General features: G+C 32.8%; 1 protein-coding gene across 4 annotated transcripts in view; it reads left to right on the top strand.

The window, feature by feature from the left end:
• The window catches only part of CSMD1 (CUB and Sushi multiple domains 1), a 1,186,669-nt gene that overhangs the window by 983,274 nt on the left and 179,274 nt on the right, over nt 1-24,121 (top strand). For 3 of the 4 annotated variants that reach the window (XM_032184761.1, XM_032184762.1, XM_032184764.1), the window contains exons 30-34: nt 1,640-1,834; nt 11,088-11,204; nt 14,050-14,163; nt 16,053-16,148; nt 23,313-23,516. In XM_032184761.1, coding sequence (XP_032040652.1) covers nt 1,640-1,834; nt 11,088-11,204; nt 14,050-14,163; nt 16,053-16,148; nt 23,313-23,516 — 726 coding nt within the window. The remainder of the gene's footprint in view (nt 1-1,639; nt 1,835-11,087; nt 11,205-14,049; nt 14,164-16,052; nt 16,149-23,312; nt 23,517-24,121) is intronic. The other variant, XM_032184765.1, reaches the window with a different exon arrangement.

Raw genomic sequence — 24,121 nt, forward strand, 5'->3', positions numbered from 1 at the left:
ATTCAGCATCACACATTATTCTACACATTGGCATGGCTTTTCTTCCCAATGTCATTGTCATTTCAATTGTCAAAATGTAGTCTCCATTCGTATCTGAAAAAATGAAAAAAATAATAAAATAAGGGAAAACCGTTAGCTTGGAATGTAGGCCTGCATGGAAAAAATGGGAATTTGAGCAGAACTTAATAAGGAGATAAAAGATGATCTCTACAAATGTTCAACTATGCTAAGTAAATATGTTTTAGCTGTGTGTATTTTCTGTTCTCAGCATAGGCTGATATACATGTATGTACCTCTACGCAACTGTAAGTTAAATGAAATATAAAATATATATATGAGCAGAACAGCATATTTTGAAAAGTTATGTTCAATATGAAGTTTGTGCCTAGTAATTCAATACTATAATTACGCTAGTTAATATTTTATATAAAAATTATTTATTTTCATTTCTGCTTATTGACACCAAGTTTTGCATTCTGATAATTTCCCTTAAGTGTTTCATTAAAATACATGCTTTATTAACATTTAATAAGGGAAGGAGGCATGGAGTAAAATTTGACTATGAACTTGATTCCAGAATTTTTCAGTAAGAAATCTTTGCCTCCCATTTATATTAGGCATGTACTTGCCTCCTAAAGAGTTCAGATATTTAGCAAAATATTCTTTAAAAAAAATCTGTAACATTTTTTTTTCATAAATTGTAAAGTAACTGAGTTGTATAAACTGTATAAATGTAAAGCAACTGCTTTTTTAAGAAAAAAAAAAAAAAAAAGTATGGCATAGCTATTAACTGTATAATAATACTTAGTTTTCATTTCATTTTTATAAAGAATATTCTACCCCTTAATCCCACCTATTTGAAGATCACCTCAATCATATTCTTTAAACAAAGTCATTTCTAATGTACATTATTTCTCCCTTCCCTCTTCTTTGTATTTTAACTTGCCATATGTTATGAGTGAAATCCCACTGTTGTTAAAATCAATGTCAACACTCACTTTGATTTAAACATTTCATACTACTTAGCTCATGGCAGAAAATAACTGCTGTGCTTATATCATTAGAGTTCAAGCTCCAGTTATTCGATCTTCTTAAGTATGAAACATAAAGTAAAAATACATTTTAAAGTTATTCTATAGTATGGCAGCTTTCTACCCAGAAGTTATTGTACTGAGAATGATGTTTGGTTAAAAAAGACAGTAGTGTTAAGTTGTAGTTTCTAGAAATCAGCTTTTCTTCTACATTACTAGATGTCATTGAAATCATTCATCCTGTGGGCATTTCTACTAAGAAAAGGTAGAAAGAAAATGTTGCAAGTTAGGTCTTCTCTGTATAATTTCCTTGGCTGGAAAAACTAATCTAATGCAAACATCCATGATCTTGTAAACATACAGAAACAAGAAAAATATTTTAATTATCTGGTGAAAAAATGTAAACTGACTAGAAAACAAACAAATAATCAAAAAAAAACCCAACACACTCTGAAAGTTGTTTTCAGTGTTTGAGATATATATATATATAGTTATATATATAGTTAATATATAGTTATATATATAGTTAATATATATAGTTATATATAGTTAATATATATATATTAAGTTAAAAGTGCATGTAGATTTAATTCCATTCATTTTAACAGAAAAGCCACGGGAAGCTTGTTTTGATCCTGGAAACATCATGAATGGGACAAGAATTGGAACAGACTTTAAGCTTGGTTCAACTATTACTTACCAGTGTGACTCTGGATATAAAATTATTGATCCTTCAACTATAACATGTGTAATTGGTGCAGATGGAAAGCCAGCATGGAACAGAGCATTGCCTTCTTGTAATGGTATGTACCAATGGTATCTTACCAATTCCCCTGTCCTCCTGGGGATACCTAATTATACGTTTTTATGTGTTTTAGGACATGGGATAATTGCACATGCAGAGAATATAGGAGGAACACAATTATGAAAGTGTTGGTGTAGAATACAGGTAGACAGACCTTTAAGATTCATTCATGGTATCCTTCCAGCACAGGCCTGGAACCTAGGCTTTGTCTTGAAGACAGCTAGTGGTAAAGAGAACAGCATATTAAACAATATGTCATCAGATAATTTGTTAAATTTCAGTCAATCTAAGTCTACAGATTTCTCTAAATATCTGATATTGATTGTTTCTACATTTGATTGCAACTACATCGTATTAAATACAAAGAGAGAACTAGTGAATAAAGTTACTTATGGGAAAGGTTTCAGCTACAGTATCCTGACAGTACTTTCTGGACTTGCTTTATATTCAGAGGAAAATAAACCTGGATTATCAAGCAGAAAGAAAAAAAAAAAAAAGTCTCCTTAGTCCTATTTTTAAATAGGACTACTTAGAAAAAGGTTTCATAGGAACTTGGTACACTACAGGTATGCTTAAAAATTATACTTATATCAAATATGTATTTTCATATGAATAGATCAAATTATAAAATTATAATAAAAATAAAAATACAATATAAAATAAAAAATTAAATTAAATTAAAAAATTATAATATTTTTAATAAAAACACACAAAATCCACCTTTCTACCTCTTTTGATTTATATTAATCAGCTTCACTATGCCAACTAAAACTGAATTAATGCAAGTCAATAAGTGATACTTAAATTGCAAGACATAACATGTTTTTATCCTGTTATAACACAATTCCTGACAAATGACAATTAGTCTAAGCAACATTTCTGCATACTTTCCTGTCTGACAGCTTATCCTTTACTGTAGTAAAAATGAAAGGTATACAAAATACATTATGTTCCCTTTCATGTCTAGCTGAAAGATGAATACAGTAGGTTAAAAAAAAGAAGAAGAATGTAATTGTCTATTTATGAATATATGTTTGTTTTCGAACATTGATCAGAACTCTTAGAATATCTTTTCTTTCAGAGATGTTCCTCCAAGGTCTTAATTTTCAAGACTGTAATGCAGACAAGATATTTTTAGAGGAGGTGAATGACATACTAGGAATTTTCTAATTCTGGTTGGATTTGGTCTTACCTATTTCACTGTTTTCTGTCAATAACAGTTCAAAAAACACAGTGAAAAGGGAAAGAACACAAGTGGGTTTATTCTACTTTGCAGATATTCCTAATAAATCTACTTCATTTACAATTGGAAAATATGTTTGATTTTCTGTTATCATACTGTGGAAAGTATTTTTAAAATAAAGACAAAGAGGAATTATTAGTTTTTCTCAGGATGATGCAAAACTACCGGTACCTGATGTAGATTAATCCCTGTAGGCAGCTAAGCACCACAAAGCCGTTTGCTCACTCTAGGGAAGGGAATCAGAAGAGTAAAAGTGAGAAAACTACTCATGGGCTGAGATAAAGACAGTTTAACAGGTAAAGCAATAGCTGAGTCTTGAATTAAAGTAAAATAAGGAATTCATTCACTACTTCCCAGCAGCAGGCAGATATTTAGCCATTTCCAAGAAAGCAGGGCTTCATAACACATAACAGTTACTTGGAAAGACAAACACCACAATTCCAAACATCCTTCCCCTCCTCCCCCCCCCCCCCCCCCCCCCCCCCCCCTTCTACCCCCCAGTTTTTATTGCTGAACTATAAACATTATAGGGTGTGGAATATCCTTTTGGTCAGTTGGAGTCAGCTGTCCTGGCTATGTCCCCTCCCAACTTCTTGTGCACCCCAAGCCTCCTCACTGGCAGGGCTGCATGAAAAATGGAATTTGGGAAGGCTTTGATGCTGTATAAACACTGTTCAGTAATAGCTAAAACAACATTGTGTTGTCAAGGCTGTTTTGGTAACAAATCCAAATCATAGCATGATATGAGCTACTATGAAGAAAATTAATTCTGTCCCAGCCAAAACCAATACAGTATGTAGAAATGTACCCCAAAACATGTAGTCCTGCAGTCTGTGTTGTGCAGGGCAGGTCAGATATAGAGGAGTAGCTGTAGTTTTTGTCAAATTGTAGTTAACAATGTTTCCCTTCTGAGTTTTTTTAGAACTATGCCTAAATATAGTATCAGAATTTTTTAGAATGAATGAAAGAGAGTTTGCTTCTATGAAATTTTATTTATTTGAGTGAAACTGACCACAGTCATGAAAGCTACAGTTAGCAGTTTGTGTTTGGCACATCAGTTCCTGCTTTATGAACATGAATGTGTTCACATCATATAAACAAAGCAGGCTGATGACATCATGTACATAAACAAAGCAGGCTGATGGAACTAATATTACAGACCTATACCATATTTGAAGTTTTTCTTCCTTTCTCTCTCTCTCTCTCTCTTTTTTTTTTTTTTTTTTTTTTTGGTGCTGGAACACTGAGGGTTTTTTTTTTGTGTGCCTTTTTTTCAAATGCATATAGAATACTTACACATACGCACACATATGGAGTATACACACAGATACAGATATATAGATGTACATGTACATCCATACACACACATATATGTTGTCGACGGAGGGAAGATAAGCGCACTCAATATGAGTGATCAGCAAGCTCAATTTTATTGCCCGAATAGCCTAACTTTAATAGTGAACTTAACAGGGGCGGACAGTGTCTCACACAAGGTCATTGGTCAAAAGCACTCAGACAAACAGTTACAAGAAAACAACCCCACCTGCAAGAAAAGAACCCCTTGTGATTAGCAGTCACGTAAACCTTGTCCTTGAAGCCAGCTGCTGGTAACAGTATTTTCTGAGTTCCTTAATTGGGCGATGTGGGAGTCATAGCAGTGGGAGCTTCTCACAGTTACTCTGGCAGCTTGGTTTGCTCAGCTACAGCAGGCCCTGAGATTTTCTAAGGCCTACCCCTTGTTGCTTAAAGCAAGCTCAAATTGAACAATTGTTCCACGGGCACATGTCCACGTCCTGTATGCCAATTCCCAACACATATACAGAATCTAATCTAAGATGCAGATAGAATTATGGATTATGCTGATTTAAGGATGTCGTCGTTTCAGCTGGGATGGAGTTAAATTTCTTAACAGTACCCACTCTTTTACTGTTGGAAAACTTGTTCAAGGTGTGTTGTGCTTCATTGTTCAGGTCATTAACAGTGATGTTAAGCAGCATTGGCCCCACTGTTGATCACTGGAGATACACCACTGGTCACTGGTCTCCAAATGGACTTTTTGCCCCTGGTCACCCTCTGGACCTAACTGTTCAGTCAGTTTTCAATCCACCTCACTGTCCACTATCTAACCCATGCTTTGTCAGCTTGACTATGAGGATGTTATGGCAGACAGTGTCCAAATCATTACTGAAATTGAGGTAAACATCTACTTCTCTCCCTTCATGCAGGCTAGTCACCTCTCTGTACAAGGCCATCATGTTGGTTAAGCATGATTTCCCCTTTGTAAATCCCTGTTGGGTATTTCTGATTGCCTTGTTCTACATGTGTGTAGAAATTGGTTTCCAAGATCAGTTTCTCCATTGTCTTCCCAGGGACTAAGGTGAGACTGACCAACCTGTAGTTTCCTGAATAGTCCTTCTTGCCATTCTTGAATATGAGTTACATTTGCTCTCTTCCAGTCTTTGGGAACTTTTGATTTTCATGATGTTTCAAGGATAATTTAGAGTGGCCTTTCAATGACATCAGCCTCAGGAATCGCGGGAGCAGAGCGTCTGGCCTGATGGACTTAGGTTTGCCCAGTTTAAGTACTTAACCTGGACTTCCACTACTGAGGATAAGCCTTCTTTGCTCCAGACTTTCCTTATGGTCTCAGAAGGAGGTCTGGGATTTCTGAAGATTTGTCTTAGTGGTAAAGACTGAGGCAAAGGAGGCATTAAGTGCCTAGGCTTTCCTTTGTTCTTTTTCACCGGGTCACCTGCCTCATTCAGCAATAAGCCCGTATTTTCTCCAATCTTCAATTTCCTGTTAATGTACTTTTAGAACCTGTTTTTGTTGCCCTTCAGATACCTTGCCAGATTCAACTCCAGGTGGATCATGGCTGTCAAAACACAAATAATCCCTGCACAGTATTATCCCTGGACAGTATATTTCTTTCCACAGCCATACACCTAGGTGCAAATAAAAAAGCAGAAGCAGATCCCCCCCACACAAAAAAAAAAAAAAAAGGAGAAAATGCATAGGGCTTGAATAGCATTTATGTTACAAAAGAACAGAATCTAACAGAACAAACAAATACAAATATTTAAGCAAAGCCATAAAGTATATTAGAAATTAAACCAAAATATAAAATACAAAAAGAAAATCATTTTAGCACTTAGCATTTTAAAATTTAGCATTTTAGCAAAAAAAAAAAAAATCATTTTAGCATTTAGCATTTTAGCATCAAAGCAAAATCAATTGCCTCTATGGTCAAATGCTAGTCTGACTAACAGGGTTGCAAGAGATACCAAACAGGTTACCAGCAAAATAAAGTTTTATATCCCTTTTCTTTACCATATCACATAGAGGACATGACAGAGGAAGGAAGTGCCTCCATCAGCTAAAAGCAAATGTAATATTCACTCATGACAAATCACATTATTGTTTTCATTTTGGTTGATTAAAAATTTAATTGTATGACCTCAGGCAGCCTAACAGCATTTTATAATATGCCTGATTTTTAAAAGTATATATATTTTTCAATATAAAATCAACACAAAAGAGGAATTAAGATGGACTTTTTTTCCCCCTCAGAGGTTCTTGATTCAGTAACCTTTTTTTTAAACAGATGTGCAAGAAAAATAGCAAGTGTTTCTTCCCTCCATGTGGTGAATATCTGAAGCACCCATAGCAGCAGGATGAATTGTTTTACTTATTAAAAGTGCAGAATGAAGCTTTTGCTATGGCATTGCAATAGTTTAGTTTTAATGCCTTATGAATTACACTTGTAGTACAACAACATTCTGTATAACTTAAGCAGTTATGAAATGGTTATAAACCACTGAATTGTAGTGTAGAACTAAAATTAATAACCTGTGCTTCACCTTGTAAACTGGAATGCTTTTCGTGTTTTGGGGGCTGTAGAATCTTTGACACAAGATTCAAACTTAAATTTAAAAAGCAACATTAATTTTCCTTAATTTTTAAAGCAGAATAAATCTTATTTCTTAAACAGTAATTTGCTATTAAAATAATATATTTAATTATAACACTGTATAAAATATGACATTAAAAATTAAAGGAAATTTTCTTTTGAATCCTCTATTTTTACACCCAGAAATAATGTTCTAGAATGGACAGACAGAGCTCCTAAAAAAATGTATTTTGGCAAAATAGAGAACAATGTCTCATACAGCATGCATTTCAAGGATCATAATATAGATAATTAAAAATTTAAAATTTTACAGAATATTATTTTTCAACCAAATTAAACCTTTCAGTACTTAACCAATAATAACAAATATATATAACTTTCTTCTGATTTGTTAGAATTGTTCTATATTTATTCAACATAAATGCTGAAGCAAGGGATAGAGGATGAATTAGTTATCCATAGCTCTGAGACATCACTTTAATTTTCTGCCTCAGTGATTATAATTCTTATTCCAAGGTGACAATTAATACATTGCAATGTCTATTCTAAATTTGTTTGTTGTGTCTATTCTAACACTGTATGTCCAAAGAAGCAGAAATTACTAAGTGAAAGATCAAGTACCTTGATGCTGTTAAAGTTGCATCAAAGAGTATTGTAAATTTGTACTATTAATATTTTTAAACTATGCTAAAAAGAGAGAATTTCTATACTAAATTGAATTGATTACTCTAAAGACAATGGAAAAGAGTTTAGTTAAGGATACTGGAAGCAAGATTGTTAAATAGTTGTTTTGACCGTCAATTTATCAGAAGTTATAAGGAGTAAGAAAGGCATTTTAAAAAAAAAAAAGTTAGCCAGTGATCCTGATTCGTATTCTATGTGATTTTTTTTCCAAAAAAGCTGACTTTTTTGTAAGTCAATTGTAAATACTAAGAAAGGGCAAGAGATGGAATTGATCTAATAATCTTTACAGAAACTGACCAGAGATTAGTCTGATGTTTGGAAGAAACAATAAAACAATAAAACATACAAACAAACCCACAACCTCCCACAGCCTGTTGGAGAAAATATGTTCCTTACAAGATAGCTAGATCATTTGTAGTTGAACATGAAAGATGAGGAGTATTCAAAGATGATATGCCTGTGACCATATGCCAAATATTTTAGGATCAGTGTTGGAATTGAAACTTATATAAGAGCCCAAATGGAATGGAAGATACCAGTGAGCCATGCAAACAGATTTGTTCTGTAGGTATGTCTAATGCTGTGATATAAGAAAGAAAATAAAACTGGGGAAAAAAAATTATATATATATATATTACATTTATTTACATTTATATATATTTATATTTATATTTATATTTATATTTATATTTATATACATTTATAATATATTATATATATTACATTTACTAGCTTATATATATATATATATATATATATATATATATAAGCTAGTAAATGTAATCAATGTGTTTCCATTCTCTGATAAAGTGAAAAAAAAAAAAAAGTTCCTTTCTATAGCAATTTAAAGATGAGAATGTCCAAAACATACTGTAGGAATGAACAGCCACAGTATGAGAAAACCCTGATCATCACTATATGGCATTCTGTCAGAGACCTAAATAGATTATGTTGTTAACAAAATTATAACTTAATAAAAGTGAATAATTTGAATTTTTCTATTATTGTAAGTTCAGATCTGAAAACTAATGTTTATTCAATCCAGTATGAATCAGAAGTGATAATTACTGAATTAGCAAAGACCTAGTAGTATATAACAATTATATATATATATATAATATATATATACATCCTGCAAAGTATTGCATTGCATATACCATTGCATGGGTAGGGATTGAAAGGTCTTTACCCTCAGTAAGGCAAAGAACTCAAGAAAAATGGAAAAGTTAGTTTACAAAACTCTGTCGCCTTTCTCTAAAACATAAAAGCAAACATAAAAAAAAAAAAAAAAAAAAAAAACACACAAAAGGAAGCAAAATATGTTAGAAATGTAAATTCTGAAGTTGAATTATACAGGTGTTTCCATTAAAGAATTAATAAATCTTTGGACTTTATTTCAAAAAGGTATTTTTAAATCTTAGCAGGCACAAAAATGGTTTATTGAGTCATAAAATAACTGTTTAATAAAGTAGGTATGACTTACATGAACAGAAATTGTACAGATTGAACTTGTACAGATTGAATTGAACTACAGATTGAATTGTACAGGTTGACACATTTGAACATTGCAAAGTTTAAAGCATGAAAAATATAAAATAATCTAAAATAAGTATTGTATAGGAAATACTGAAAATGTCTGAAAATGATCTGCTTTTTTTTTTTTAATCAATTACTCTGAATAAGTGAATACACAAGTGAAGAAGTTTTTTTTTTGATAGTATTTTACTGGCAGATATGATGAAAACAAATTTCATACAAAGCTAGGAAACTAACTGAGAGTAGCTGCACTAATTAATTCAAGTCTCAGACATAATAGTTTTTGTTATTCATTACACGATCCTTAATGTTGACATTAAATGTTATCCTTTCAAACCATAGTTTTGCCCACAAAATCAGATAATACTTATTCTATAGGCAAAACTGAGAGTTCTGTTTAGGATAAACTTGAGTGCCGTATCACTGCACTGGTAAAGTTTACATCTTCAAGAAACTTTGGAATTTGTTTTAAATTAAGCATAATTATGTACTTTTATGTATATACTTTATATTATATATTTTCCATTCCGGTGAAATGTTCATGACTTGAGAATTTAATATTGCAGCTTTGTGGCTTAGGTTCTGGTATCCTCAAACCAAGAAGAGAAAAAATAAAGGCTTTAAAGTCATGTCATAAACTGATTTCTTGTGATACCTGACTTTTACCTATTCAGCCTATTAATAGACTAAACTTCCCATCTTCTATCTATCATTACACTGGATTTTTTAATAATTCATATAAGCAGCTAAAAGTAGATACATTTGTAGTACTAATTGCTGCCTGATAGGGAATTTAAACCTGTAGAAATATTTCAAGGGTGATTTAAAAACCCATTTGCTGCCAGGGTCTGCTCCATAAAGGTAGTTAAATTGGGAGCTGAGGGTGAACAAAGCGCAGGCAGTGCCCTCTGGCTAGGCACAGTCCCACAACAAGACCAGAGTGAGCAGAGCCACGGGCTCTAGCATTGGTAGCTCCAGACCAGCAAGCTTGTTGGTCTACCTGGAACCCAAGGTAGACCTCAGGGCTGCTTTCCAAGCACTTGCTAAAATGTGATCTGTTGTATGGAAGATTCACAGAGGAGAATAATTACTTTGTTCTTTACAGTAGAAAGTATTTATTTACATCATGCAATAATTTTTTCCTTGATTAAAAATAAAAGTAGCTGTGAAGAGTTTGTCTTACTCTTTCAGTTTAGCTTTACAGAGGAAATAACTGAAGAATTTTTTATATGTATTATCTGTGTGCTCTTACAATAATCATCTGGGAAGTTAGAAAAAAACAAGGCAATTTAAGCATATGTTCACAAAGTATGACATTCTGCACAGGGTGCTCTTAACATATCCACATATTTCTCTGAGACAAAAGATAACTGTATACTGCCACTTATATATGCAGTAGTAATCACTACCATTTTTTTTTTCTTGAACTTTTCTTTTTATACAGATATATAGATACGTAGATATCTATAGACAAATATCTATAGGCAAATATCTATAGACAAATATCTATAATATCTATATATATCTATAGATAAAAACAGATAGATATACACGTAACTTGTGAAAACAGAACAGAAAAGAAGAAAAAACAAAAACCACAACACTTAAATTCTGTTTACAGCTTCTTTCAATTAATTTGTACTTCCAGTCCTATACAAATACTTGTAGTCAGGTAAAACTCTCATAGTCCAATTTTAAGTGGTTTTAATAAAAAATATATCCTTGAAAAGAACCGTTAGATCTGTCTCTGTAGGAAAATAAACAAGGACTAAAGCACTAAACTGTCATTTTGTAGTACAGGTTTGCAACCTCAGACTGAACTGACGCAGATAGGAGTAGCTACAATTCAAACAACACTTCTTTCTGTTTTGATTTCAGCACCATGTGGAGGACAGTATACTGGATCAGAGGGAGTGGTTTTATCACCAAGCTATCCTCATAATTACACTGCTGGACAGATGTGCCATTATTCAATAACTGTACCTAAAGAATTTGGTAAGAATTTATTCTTTTGACTTATCAATCATTAATCATAGTTCTACTGTTCAAATGTCCTTTATGTGGAATAGTGACCTTGGATTTTCAATATATTGCAAATTGCTTATCAAAAACAAATGGTTCTCAGCACAGAAATTGATTCTAGGATTTTCATCTTTTACGCCTCCCAAGGGTGATCAACAGACTTCAGCTAAGCAGTCTGTGTCCACAAAAACATTTGCACAATAGATACTTGTTAGAGCTATGGTTAAATAATAATCAAATAAATTATATTTTAGATAGTGTTCTATTTAAAAACCACATTTTTTGTATCATATAAAAGTTACTTATTAATGTTCTAGGGATAGGAATAATACAAATCCTTGAGATTTGTATTACAGAAAAGTTTAAAATGTTCTGTATTCTTTATTGTAGTTTTGACTTTTCTACAACTGAAAGTGAAATTTGATAGAGTGTAATTTTTTTTCCTGTTCAAATTGTATAGGATACAAGAAATAGCTGGTAGAACAAGAAAGATGCTGTAATATGCATAAGGAATCAATCGAATCATTCAGAATGATTAGATACCTGGGACAGCAGTTGCAGTTAAATGCTATTAGAGCTTTACAGAGAGACATATTTATCCAATTACAGGCTTTATTACACAATATTGCTCACCAGAATTCACAATCAAGATCATGTGAAGTATCTCTAGGTTCATATCAGTAGTTTTTAAGTACTTTAAAGTACTTACATTGTTTTGATTTTTTTTTTTTTTTCAATTTAGGTTTTAATAGGTAATGCACAACATTTAGTATTTTACTCATATCTTATTTTAAAAGTACACAACCCTTTCACCTGTCAACTAAACAAATAAATCTTTTTATTCTTATTTACTATAAATAAGCTGATACAAGTTGAATCTATAGCTAACATTTAAAATGCTTGTCATACAGCTAACAAAATATTTTCCCTCTGTTTATTATTATATAATATCATAACAGTACTGACTTGAAGAGGGTCTGACCAAAAACTCACTTGAGTTTACTGGCAAGAGATACAACTTAAAAACAATCCTTTTTCATTTGTTAGACTTTTTTGTTTAATATATAAAAGGTATAACTTTACATTTTTAAATAGAATTTGGTATTGAAGAGCACTGTAATAACTTCTAGTTAATAACAGTTGGCACAAAGGATGTCTTTGCAGTAGTGAAGACTAACGGCACATTGGGCTGCATTAGCAAGGATGTAGTCTGCAAGTTAAGGGATAGTGTTTTTTTCCTCTTAGCCTCCACAAAGTAGTATCTGGGAACTACATCTATACTTTTATGTCTACAAAGTACAAAACATAGGGTGCTAAAATACAACAAGTTCAACAGTGAGGCTGCAAGATGATAAAGGTACTGAAACACAGTACCCAGAAATGCTGAAGGAAGGAGACTCAGCCTGCAGAAGATAAGTGAAGGAGTGTGCAGTGAAAGAACAAATGGTAGTAGTCACAAGTTACAGCATAACAGATTCCATCTGAACATAAGGTGGCCTATGGCAGGGGGGTTGGAGTTAGGTGATCTTTAAGGTCTTTTCCAACCGGAGCCATTCTATAGTTCTATGACTCTATAATAAGGAAAACATTCTTCACCATGACAAAGGTAGCTCAGAGAAGTTTTGCATTCTTAATTCTTGTCAGCTTTCAAAACTTTCTCAGAAAAGACCTCAGCAACATGATCTAACTTCAAAGTTAGCCCTGCTTTTAAAAATAAGGAGACTGGACTACACATTTAAAAAAAAAAAAAAAAAAAAAAAAAAAAAAAAAAAAAGTTAAGTAAATAAGAAGTTTACAAAAAGTTAGAAAATACTGGCCGATACAAGGTTTACAGAAAATCATAAGTCCTGTATCAGAGATCGGTGGTTTGTATAAAGGCTCTGGAATAGGAATAAATTTAAACTGGATTCCTCCTTTACCAGTAAAATATATGTGTAATAAAGTATTATTCTTATTGATTTTGCTAGTTTATTCATGTTTGTATTGCTAACTGATATTTGAATTCAGTGAACAATTCGATATTTACTAATTATACATGTTCTATAATTAAATGATTTATTTTTAATACACTTTAATTACCTACAGCTAAAGTGCAAATTAAATGTAGCAATATATCAAAATAGAAATGAATTGATGGTTTTATTACTTGGTCAGTTTTCATATTTTTGTGATAAAATAAGAACTAATGAAAAGATACAAAAGCAGTCAAATCAGTAAATTTAAAACATTTTCCTCAGCCTAAGTCTGGATGAGTCACTAATCATGTGTGCTAGCAGATGCTCCCTAATGGTTGCTAAGGTTGGTAGTGAAATTTTCATGAAAAAAAATCCTTTTTAGCTATTCTATTTTCTTATTTCATACATAGTTATGCAATAAAAACAAGAAGACTTGCTTGACTAGAGAGCATGCTTTTGGGGAAAGATTAATTTAGTTTTGTTTTTAAGTAAAGACAAAAAATAAATACTGAAAAGCACATCAGACTTTTTTAATGATTAAAATGCAGTTTTGTTTTATCAGTTTATCAGTTTTTTTGTTTTATCAGTTTGTTTTATCATGTTTTATCAGTTTTGTTAAATGCAGTTACTGATTAAATGCAGTTTTGTTTTATCATAGTAGATAATAAATTAAGTTTCTCTCCCTTCCTGAAATTTGGAAACAATTCAAAATGCAAAAATAGCATTAAATATTAATGATACCATTATTTTTTTATTTTTTTTTAAAGATTCTTGTTTTAGCTGCTTTTTATTCTTTTTCCTTTATATTTTTTTTTCCTCTCTCTCACAATCTTTCTTTTATTTCTTTATTTATTTAAATGTAGTTGTGTTTGGACAATTTGCCTATTTCCAGACAGCTTTGAATGATGTGGCAGAATTATTTGATGGAGAAAACTCTCAGGCTAGACTTCTTAGTTCACTGTCTGGATCCCACTCAGGTAAGGAATAAAGAAAAGAAGTATACATTTCTTACACAGTTCAGTATGGAAAAAAAGAATTCATGAGACACTCTGAATTTCATCTGGAAATATAATAATAAAATCAGTAGATCAGGTTACCAAGGGAATTGGAAGACTAAATCTTTGAAACAAGACATTCTTCTTGAACATATGGTTTTGGAAAGAACAAATCACTTGGATGAGTGGAGAAATAATTGAATGAAATTCTCTGATCTTTATGTAAGAGGGCAGATTGGATGGTATAATTATCTTCTCTGCCCCTAAACTCTGTGAATTACACATCTACATTTTCTGAATGTCTAATTTAAACACAAATTACTTGTATTCACAAAATGCAATTATCTGTATGCAAACATGCACTTAGACTAAAAGCAGACCAGCTGTTACATTCAGGTAACTATAGCAAAATGTTGACCCTGTGAAATGATAATTAAACTTATATGGATTCCAGTGTGGCAAAAATTTCCAGTCTATGCATATATAATGACTATATTCATCTCAAGTGGATAATATAAAAATATTTCTTCAACTCTGTATGTGTGTTTTGTCATACAGTCCTAGTATTTAGGAGAGTTTATATGCAATTTTAAGATTTTTTCAGTCCTGGGCTTTTAATTGCAACTTGGTTTTCACTGCATGTAACTGAAGAAATGCTTGCTGTTAAAGAAATATAACATTCAATGTATACAAAATAGTTTATTATTTGAAAAATTCAACTCATCATTTTCATATGGTGAATCCTTGCTATTTGTCTCATGGGTTCATGAATTTATTTTAAAAATTATTTAACCGTTGGCAAAAATTCAGCAACAGAAACAATATTTGCTTTTTTTTTTTTTTTTTTTTTTTTTTTTTAATAAGAGGCAGCCAATTTTACTGCATCACACGTAACAAAAAGTAAAAATTAATGTATATTTTCAGAGAAAACATTTTTAAATAATTGTAGAGAATTTAAACTTGTGATTTTTACTTATTCCATGTGACATATCTGATTTACATTGGCTTAGGATAGGATTCTGTTAGGTGGAATCACTAGAGTTGCAATAATATAAAACTAATCTAAGTAAAAGAATTATCAATCCTATTTAGACAGTTACCTGATATCTTTTAAATTAATACAACATTCATTTCAATAGTATTTCCTAAAATCTGTGTTGATATAATTCAATGAGAATAAAAACAGTTGTCAGTTGGAGTTCCATCCTTGCAGTATAAAAGCACTCCAGTTATGTATGTAGTAATTCATTACTGAGCTTTTGTCATTACTGTGGATAGATATTTCAGGCAAGGAGATTAACAAAGTATATTAAACATTCTTACTAATCCTTCAGTCTATAACTGAAATTTGAAATACTATTAGAAATTTAATAAGGTGTGGCCATATATTTAATTGAAGCATCTATATAAAAAGTTGGATCCATTTTCTCTCCTTTCAATTTTAGTTTTTAAATAATAAACATCATATAAAGATCAATAGTAACACCTTTATGATATTTTTCACTGTTTATTGTGTTATGCAAAGTAAGATAAAGCTGTCAGTTACAGAAAAATTTGACCAAAAATTCTTTTAAAGATTTTGGCTCCAAATGGTAATAGCAGTCCCCAGATGAATAGTTTATTGGAGATCTAATTCCAAGAGCTGCAATAAGTGTAAGAACATTCATGCTGTTGGATCATGAAGTCTTTTTAATCTGACCAGTTTTCAAATCTCCAATGTTAAATTTCATTTTACACATTGTGATTTACATTTTCCTTAATTGTAGAGGAAAACATAAAACTGTATTTTAACAGTGATTTGATTACATACTTAAGAGTTGTAACTTGTTTCTATTTTGCCTGTTTAATTCCTTTTCTGTTTTCCTTTGCAGGAGAGACATTGCCTTTGGCCACATCTAATCAAATTCTTCTACGATTCAGTGCTAAGAGTGGGGCATCAGCCAGGGGGTTCCATTTTGTTTATCAAGGTAAATCATGTCTTCTTTTGGTGGAATATACTGATGCAAGTCTTTCATAGTGTATTATTTTGAAGGCTTCTAAGGTCTTAAAGTATTTCTTTAAATTTGGGTGTAGTCTCAACTTTTTTTCCAGCCATAAGGGACCTCTTGCGATCCAGTGATGGTAGACTGGCTTCATAATGGCAGTCACCTTTAGTGAATCCTATCTGGTCCCATGAATGTATGTTCCGACTTTCTCAGGAAACCATAATCTCTTGCTCCTTTACTGCTGACTGTTCATGTCTTCCCTAGACTGTGGTGAAGACTCTAAAGGTAAAGTGAAAAAGGCTTAAATCTTTTCTGTATCATTTGCCACGAGGTTGTCCATCTCCCTCCCCCCATGCATCAACAAGCCCACCTGCATTTTGAACTTCCCTTTGAAATTAGCATACCTATAGACCATTTCTCTAATGTCTCTTGCTATCTTTTACTGCAGATAGGCTTCTTATATATATATATATATATATTTTTAAGTATATGAGAAGTGTTGTTATGTTCTTGGTTTGTTGCCTATCTTTGATTTCACTTTTGGTATGCTCCTTTTTTTGTGTTTAAATTGTTTGAAAAGCTCTGTTGCTTTTCTTCATCCCTCACAATTGAGTCATTTGTTCCTAGGGTCTCAAATCTCTCTAAAAGTGTCACCAATATCCTTCCCCTTCATGGTTGTTCCCGAGGGAAGTCCACATACCGACTTCATGAATATGCCACAGTCTGCTCACCTAAATTCTAACCTTAAACTGATTTCTAAATTTCATCATCTTGTGCTCCTTGCAGTATAATATGCCATCTATATTCACATACACAAACAGCTCGTCTCTGTGAGCAGCTGGCCAGGTTGTAGCTACTTAATTTAGTTATCTATTAGGAGTATGTATTAAATCTAGCCAGTGTTTTGTTTGACTAAAATGAGTAGGGACAATGCCACAGAACTCTTTTTCTAAACACAATGACTATTATATTTCAGTTTCAGCAAAAGGAGATATATATCTTCATACTGTGTTGAGTTAGGTGCTCAAAATTACTATACTGGGATGGACCAAAGGAGGTACATATTTAAAGACACATTTCCCTGAGATGAAAGAGAAAATAAGCCACTGGGTAGCATTTGAAATGGGCATTGCAAATGCAGCCTCAAATAGCTAATTTCACTTTGGAATTTAATAAATAAGTTAAAACAAAACTGGTGCATTTGTTACACAATATCAGTATTCCGACAATTTCTTGTTTATATTCAGACATTGTATTCAGGCATTATTATTATCACACAGAAAATAGGTCCTGTGGTTATGGTGAAGAATTGTCTAGTTGCCTGAAACAGATACTAAAAACAAAATGAAAAGCTTTATATATTTATACTTAATGTTATACTTAACACATTCAGTACATAATTTTTGCCCCAGCAAACAGTTGTCCCATTCAATTACAGTTAAATAGGGGTTACTTTCTAAAAAAAAGAAATGATAGAAAATAGTATATTTTTGGATTTGTTCTACACTGACAGGGCATAGGTCAGTAAGCACAGTATAAGAGCTCACACTGCTATAGGAATCTTTGTTGCCTAAAGCCTTCATCCCTAGATGTACTGTTAATTTCAACTTTTTCAAGACATAAAGAAAAATAAAAGGAAAATAAAATACATTCAAGTACTTGAGAAAACCTCAGTTCTAGATAGGTACATACTGCATAATACTAAAAAAAAATCAGCTGTGCTTCAACTTGTTTTCACCACCTCTAGTTTCAGAGCTAGTTTGTTTGAAGCTACATTGCTGCAGAACAATAAGCCTCCTGTTGAGAGCGATGACATGCATCATTTCAGTCACTTATTTGGACTACACTCAGTTTTCAGTAACTGTAAGAAATAGATTTTAACAAATGAGAAATATTCTCTGCAGAAAATGAATATAGCAAAGCCACTCTATTTGTCTCCAGAGAATCATGAGCTATTTCAGCATCAAATTTTTGTATATATTTTGAAACATATCTTAGTAGCTTTATGTAATACACACACATGTATATTGCTTAATAAGTTAATGATATTTAATAAGCTAATGAGTTAATGATAGTTAATAAAAATTCTGAGGTTTTTCTATCTTCTTTTGAAATATGTGATCGCATTTCCACTACTGCCTGCTGCCTAGCCTTTTAAATACTCCAGAGAATATCATCTACTCTCACATTGAACAGAGTAATCTGGTCTGCAAAGTCGATCATTTTATTTATCGCCCTCTATTCCAGGTTGACCTTCTTCCTTGTTCACTTTTCCACTGGGCTGATTTCAATTTTGTTTCACAGCAGCATGAAACATTTACTAAAAAGATGTAGGATAATTACTACAGAAAATAGAATGCCTCTGTGATACAGCTTGTAAAGTCTAGGTTGCCAATGCTATAGGCAAAATACAGAAGGAAGTCTAGAGGGGATAAAAAATACAGCTTGCATTATTTCACATTTTTATTTGAGCGAGTAATAGATGAGGTTTGATTCAGACTTAACGGTTTTTGCAATGCCACTTTGTCAGAAACTTTTTAGCTGCATATCTCACCAGTGCCTTCAGTTCTTTTTCTCAGATGACCACATTTCCTTGCATTTCATAAACCAGGTAAAGCGTATCTGTGGTATAAGACAGAATGAGTTTCCATTACATTATAATGTTAGCTTCAGGTATGTGGAAATATGATGCTAGGAACAATCACATTTAAGAAGACTGGGAATTGTTTTCCTGTTGCAACATCACCTAAGAAACAATAGTACATATTTTTATATAGCTTAGGCTGCAGCAATACAGAGAATTCTTTCCCTAAAAAGCAAAGTGACCTTTCTATCACTCCAACATTTATGTTTTTTTAATGCTTGTCTTCCTTTACTTGCTCTGCCTACAGACGCATGAATTAGTTTATGAGGTCAAGTGCGATTTTAAAGAGAGCTATTAAGAAAAGTAGCATACTAGGATGAGGAAAGACTGTGGAAGAAAGATGAAGGGGAGCACGAATAAAATAAGGTTATGACTTTAACAATTAAATTGACCTAATCTGTGACAAGAATAAAATATGTAGCCACATGCTTACTGCTGAATATAATTAGAGAACAGAGCTAAGGTCGTTAAAGTTCCCATATGCTATGACATATTATGTTCTGTTTTACAACGCATCTTATGGATATCTGTACTGCATTTTGCAACAGATTACTTATATCTGCGTAATTAAATCTAAACTTCAACTTTAAACTTCAAGCAGTTATGGGAGTACCTTGCTTTGATGTTTTGTTTGGCTTATTTTACATTTATTCTTAAGGCAGTTCTTCTTAAAGCAGGAAAAAAATAAACACTAGAAAAAGAGTTTCTTATAGTGAGTGGTATTGTTCATTTGTGCATCTTCAGCATTTGTTATTTATTAATAGAACTGGAAAAAAAATAGCAAAGTGTCAATGCTAATATGGCATTGAAAGTTTCCTGCTGGCAATGAATGAAATAATCTGACACAACTCTAGCCATAGATGTTTTGCTTGCTGACTGCTCTTGCTGACTGTTAAATGGTGGCTTGCATTTCAAAAAGGAAGGAAGCATACAGCAGAGCTTCTGCTACCTGAACTAATTTAAGAGTGCTAGTAAACAGTCCATACATTTGCAATAATGGTAGGCTTGCTCACAGGAAAAGAACTATACAAAGGCAGTACTGTAATGAAACCAGATGATTTGACATCCTTTGTTCATAGGTGATGAAAATACCAGTTACACAAAAATTCTGTTTAAATTACAAATGTATGTATGCAAACTGACAGCTGTGAAGACTGACAATTGCAGGATATTCTTCAATCTGGTTCTTATGAACAGTCCTTTACCTTTGAACAGTTGCTGTAGGAATTCTGCAGATGTGGACTCCAGGAGAGGGATCTAAGCAAAGATTTTATCCTGAAACTTCCTCCCCTCTGCTCAAAGATACTTAAGAGAGTAACAGCTTCCTAAGGCCAGAGATGCTGCTAGGGACATGCTGCTGGAGGCATTGCTGGAGGGACTGTTGGAGACCCACCCTAAGAAAGAGGCTCTCCATGCCAAAGGCCTACCCCTCTAAAGGGACTGTGGTCTGTCAGGGACCCACAATGAGGTGAGAATATTTCAGAGGGGTTGGCAGCCTGTGGAAGTCCTTCCCTGCAGTGGGGTGGACATCTCTGAGTGAGTGTGGCCCATGGATGCCCCTGCTAGAGCAGGGATACTAAGAAACATAGTGACAGGAAAACTTGAAGAAGCAAAACACAGTTGAGAAAATGAGTAAAACACAAAGGGCAGGAGAAGAAAAGCAAGAAACAAAAAGAGAGCACATGACTCCAATGTCCTGCTCTGCCTCTCACCTTACTGGAGAAAGTAGGGTGGACTGTCTGTAACTTGTTGAAGAAAAAAAGGAAAGTTGAGGGAAGGAAAAGGGATAATAGGTGTTTGACTGAAGTAGAACCCAAGAGGAGGAAGGACAACTGTTTACTTAGGTGATTGATTGACTGTTCATACTCTCTTTTTTACTGAATGCCTGAATTGGTGATCAGAGGTTTGTGTTAACTGGTAATAAATTACTTATAAATTCCTTGAGTAAAAACTGTTTTGCCCATGACAATGTATGGAAAGTTTTCTTATCGCATAATCAGAAACAATCTGTCTCGACAAAAACTCCCATATGAGCAATCAGTCCCAGCCAAGGAATCTATTCATTCCTAGTCATGTGGTAAATATGACAGTCATGAAGATGGATGTGTAAGCAGCCATAATCATGTTGTCAGCTGTAAATTCATTATATGATTTAAAAAAATGTTTATAATAAAATTGTGCTTGTACAGTAGACCATTTGATAAAGAATAGACAATTATTCCCAATAAAAGAACTAGAAAGGGCAGGCTGTGTCAGTTGGATTGACCTGGCAGACTACATCTGGTTTGTAGGTCATTATCAAGAAGAACTGTGATTGTTCAAAATCCTTAAACTACTGTTTCTTCATTATTCTTCCACAAGTGCAGGACAGATCCCTGCCAAGGTTAGAATTGTATGCATGACCAAGTTTCACAGAGCAGCTGAGTGATAACAGGCTCTTGTTGAAACCTTAATCACAAAATCCCATTGATTTAAACAAAGTCAAGTATATTAAAGTTACTGAATGGAAAAGTGGTGTTTTTTTTTGTTTGTTTGGTTTTTTTTTTTTTTTGGGTGGTGTTTTTTTTTTTATTGTTGTTTTTTGTTTTTACTAGTTTAAGTATTTAACCATTTTCCAAGACTTGAAAAATGTATTTGCTTTTGTTCTGCAGTAACCTATTGTGTAATTATCATTACAGCATACTAGTATTCCACACCTGACCACTTTTTTTTTTTCAGCCATGGATGAAACTTACAACTTAAGCTTTAAAAATCTTCTGCAGCAATCTAACATGTTGATTTAGAAGAAAATATGTTTTTGTATCTTTATGACCTTGTCTGCATATAAATAAAAAACAGTACAACACATGCTATATTACTAGAACCAGTTATATCTAAACCTTCTTTTAAAAATCTTTTCTCTACACAGTGGTTGCATAAACTTAACTCTTATTCTTCGTAGCAGTAAACTGATAGAACATCATGTTATGTAAACATAAATGAGAACTGCCAATATTCCACTGAAATGTGGTGCATATTTAATGCTAGATTTAAGACAGGATTGATTTCAGTTAACGTTCTATATGCAACTTGACAACAAATGTTAATTTCTAGAGAATATACCAGTACTTAAAACTACTGCACTTAAGTAATTATGCTTCTGATTAGAGCAAATGACTATACAAGAAATAAGAAAAGTATGAAGCTAATAATATGTAAATAACTATATATAGGTTCCACATACCTTGTGCTTTACTTAGTGGCCAGGGTAGCTGAACAGGTGTTGGGGGGGGAAGGGGGGAGAATAAACAGAAATATTGTTCTTCAGCTACAGGCCAGCAAAGAGAAAAAAAAAAAGTTGAAGGATATAAAATAAAATCAAATATAACTGTGATTCTGTTTACACTATTTTTTAGAAAGGTTAGTAAGCTGGAAACACCATGTCGGAGAATCTGCCAGAACTAAAGCCTAAACCCCATTTAATTTTTTTGTATGTGTTACTGAACTCATATATAGATGCAGTGATTCCCTGTAACTAATTCTTGACAAAAACAAATTGAATTGAATTGACTTCTGAGGATGTTGCTTACACAGAAAACTTATATATATTTAATGGCATTATTTTTATGAAAATGTAAAGATGATGTTGCACACAATGATACTTTATCCTTTTTTTCTGTAAATATATGTATTGGTTCTTAAATTGTAAATATTTAAGAATAGCTAACTGCAAAATCTAAAGTAGAAAGAACAAGTTTGGTACACAAACACATGCATAGTGTCAAAAGTTGGTATGTACAAAAACGTTTGCTTTAAAAAGTGCTTATAAATAAGAAAACTAAATGGAAAATAAACTCATGGGCTTCTAATGAATTTTATCATTTTGCTTTTAAAATATTGCTTACAGTCTTCTAACTATTCACATATCACATCAGGTTTGTGAATTCTCCAAAATTATTGGTAAAAATAATTGCTGTCAACTGTATACATTTAAATAGCCTTCAGGGTGCATTGTAATTGATGAATATAGTCCAATATGATAAATCAAATATTGGTATAATATTACATTGTTTTTAATCTGATTATTTACAGCATAATGTTTCTCTTGGTTCCTCATGAGAAGCCAAAGTTGCCATATTTAATAAGTAAATTAGTTGATAGGTATCAGTATCTTGTAATTAAAGTGGGCAACTGAAATATCACCAATCTTCTCATGCCTAAGGATGTATTTCCAAAGCCACTGGCCATCTGAGCCATGGCACTCACATGCAATGAAGTGCTGTTGTCATATAGCTGTGCATTGTCACAGGCCAAAACCATAATCCAACTAACAGCCATGAAAGCATTAGGCCCATCTTTGAGATGACAGGAGGAAAACAAATAAAAGGAACAAACAGAACTGCGCTCTCTACTACAAGAAACAATACACATTTTTACTAGTATGTTTATTTTTTAGATGATGACTGTCGTTTGGGTTCATGGTTGTTTTTTTTTTAAATTATTTTTCTTCTTTCTTTATGCAGCTGTACCACGCACAAGTGATACACAGTGTAGCTCAGTTCCAGAGCCTAGATATGGAAGGAGAATTGGCTCTGAGTTTTCAGCAGGCTCTGTTGTTCGATTCGAATGTAGTCCTGGCTATCTGCTGCAAGGCTCAAAAGCTATCCGATGTCATTCTGTACCTAATGCCTTAGCTCAGTGGAATGACACAGTACCAAGCTGTGTAGGTAAGCAATTGCATTTAAACTCATTTGTTTTGTCACACGTCTCTGAATCAGAATTCAGGAACTGTTTCAGAAAATAGTATTTAACACATATATTCACTCTCCTTCGATTAATATCAGTCATGCCCAATTTAAAAGAGCAGTTTTCCATATCAAAAAGTAATTGAGTACCAGCTGGCTGGTAGGCAGTATAGTGTTTCAAATAATTACTTAGATTATATGAACAAGTGTGGTGCACATTTTCTTGAACATTCATTATTTTCATGACTCATCTACAGCTTGAAACACAGGACATATTTTAATTCTCCAGAAGAGTCTTTACCTGTTTTATTATACAGTCTTTGTTGTATATTTCTATCTTCCATAGAATTATGGTGTCTTTTTTCAAGTAGAAGCATAATGCACAATTAGTAATGATAGCATTGTCAAGTATAGCTAATTTTCTAGTTTATCAACAGACCTCCTATAGGATATTATTTAGAACCTTGTTTTCTTGTTGTTTTTGTTTGTTTGTTTGTAAATATTGAAAAGTATTTCTTCATCCCTCCTTGGATTTATATCCCAAACTAATTGCTGTTCATAGGAATTTACCCTATGATCAGTTGGAA

The sequence above is a fragment of the Aythya fuligula genome, chromosome 3 (assembly GCF_009819795.1).
Source record: "Aythya fuligula isolate bAytFul2 chromosome 3, bAytFul2.pri, whole genome shotgun sequence".
Classification (NCBI taxonomy): domain Eukaryota; kingdom Metazoa; phylum Chordata; class Aves; order Anseriformes; family Anatidae; genus Aythya; species Aythya fuligula.